This window comes from Aptenodytes forsteri, unplaced genomic scaffold (genome assembly GCF_000699145.1).
Source record: "Aptenodytes forsteri isolate BGI_AS27 unplaced genomic scaffold, ASM69914v1 Scaffold470, whole genome shotgun sequence".
Lineage (NCBI taxonomy): Eukaryota > Metazoa > Chordata > Aves > Sphenisciformes > Spheniscidae > Aptenodytes > Aptenodytes forsteri.
The window spans coordinates 2,208-3,650 of NW_008795696.1; the positions used below are offsets into that span (position 1 = coordinate 2,208).

Consider the following 1,443-nt stretch of genomic DNA (forward strand, 5'->3'; position numbering starts at 1 on the left):
CTCCGTCCTGGGCCACCGCGGAGCAGAGATGCTTCTCATCACCAACAACCCCTACGACTACAGCTACGTCTCCCAAGGAGAGGTGACCGTGGCCTCCATCGACGACTCGGAAGAGGGGCGGGCAGGTGGACATCCCATGGCTGAGGAGAAGGTGAAGTGCCGGGCGGACGGCTGGAGGCGGTAGAGGACGGACGGAGGAGAGGACGAAGGCGGGGCCGAGAGGGGGATGATGGGAAGGGCGGAGGGATAGGGAGGAGGCGGGCGGGCGGAGCGGGACGAGGCGGGGTGAGGGACAGGAGGTAGGACACGAGGAGGAGGAGGAGGAGGAGGAGGAGTTCGTGCGCGGAGGTAGGGACGGACGGGCGAGTCCGTGGACGGGACAAGTCCTCAGGTGGATGGATGGAACCAGGGGTAGATGAGGCCACGGATGAGAGTCCTCAGAAGGATGCCCGGACGGGGCGGGGCGGAGGCCACGGAAGGACGGACGAGGCCACGGACGGACGGACGAGGCCTCGGACGGATACGAGTCCTCGGGCGGACGGACGGGCCGAAGATGAGGAAGGGCGAGACGGTGGCCAGCGGAAGGGACGCGCCCTCAGCTGGGCGGTGGGGGTGGCAGGGCCCTCTCCGGGGAGGACCCCGACCCACATCCGCCCGCCCCACAGAGCGCTTTCGACGTCCTGGGCTTCACCGCCGAGGAGAAGGCCGGCGTCTACAAGCTGACGGGCGCCATCATGCACTTCGGCAACATGAAGTTCAAGCAGAAGCAACGGGAGGAGCAGGCGGAGCCGGACGGCACCGAAGGCGGGTCGAGGGGGGGACGGGACACACGACAGGTTTTGGGGTCACCGGGCTCCCTCCAAGCCCGGGGCGAGGTGGAACCTGACCAGGTGTCTCCTCCACGCTCCGCAGATGCCGACAAGTCGGCCTACCTGATGGGGCTGAACTCGGCCGATCTTCTCAAGGGGTTGTGCCACCCCCGGGTGAAGGTGGGCAACGAGTACGTCACCAAGGGGCAGAACGTCCAGCAGGTGAGGAGGGCGTCCCCGAACCCTCCTCCTTTTGGGGTGGCACGCTGCCACGCCGGGCAAGGAGGACGTCGAGAGCCCCCGTCTCACCGGCGGGCCGGCCCCCTTCCAGGTGATTTACGCCGTCGGGGCCTTGGCCAAGGCCGTCTACGAGAAGATGTTCAACTGGATGGTGACCAGGATCAACAACTCGCTGGAGACCAAGCAGCCGCGGCAGTACTTCATCGGCGTGCTGGACATCGCCGGCTTCGAGATCTTCGACGTGAGGCCCCCGGTTGACCCCGTCGTGTTGACCTCGTTGGGTGTTGAGCTGGCCCCCGCTGACCTCACTGGGCGTTGCATTGACCCCGCTGGGCGTTCAGTTGACCCTACTGGACGTTCGGTTCACCCTGTTGATCCCATTGGGTGTTGGGTT

The 1,443-nt window shown here is 66.5% G+C and overlaps 1 protein-coding gene across 1 annotated transcript in view; it reads left to right on the plus strand.

The window, feature by feature from the left end:
* Positions 1–28: 28 nt before the first annotated feature.
* The window catches only part of LOC103902121 (myosin-6-like), a 5,530-nt gene continuing 4,115 nt past the window's right edge, over positions 29–1,443 (plus strand). Inside the window, exons 1-4 of the mRNA XM_019473079.1 lie at positions 29–151; positions 666–804; positions 913–1,031; positions 1,141–1,290. Coding sequence (XP_019328624.1) covers positions 29–151; positions 666–804; positions 913–1,031; positions 1,141–1,290 — 531 coding nt within the window. The remainder of the gene's footprint in view (positions 152–665; positions 805–912; positions 1,032–1,140; positions 1,291–1,443) is intronic.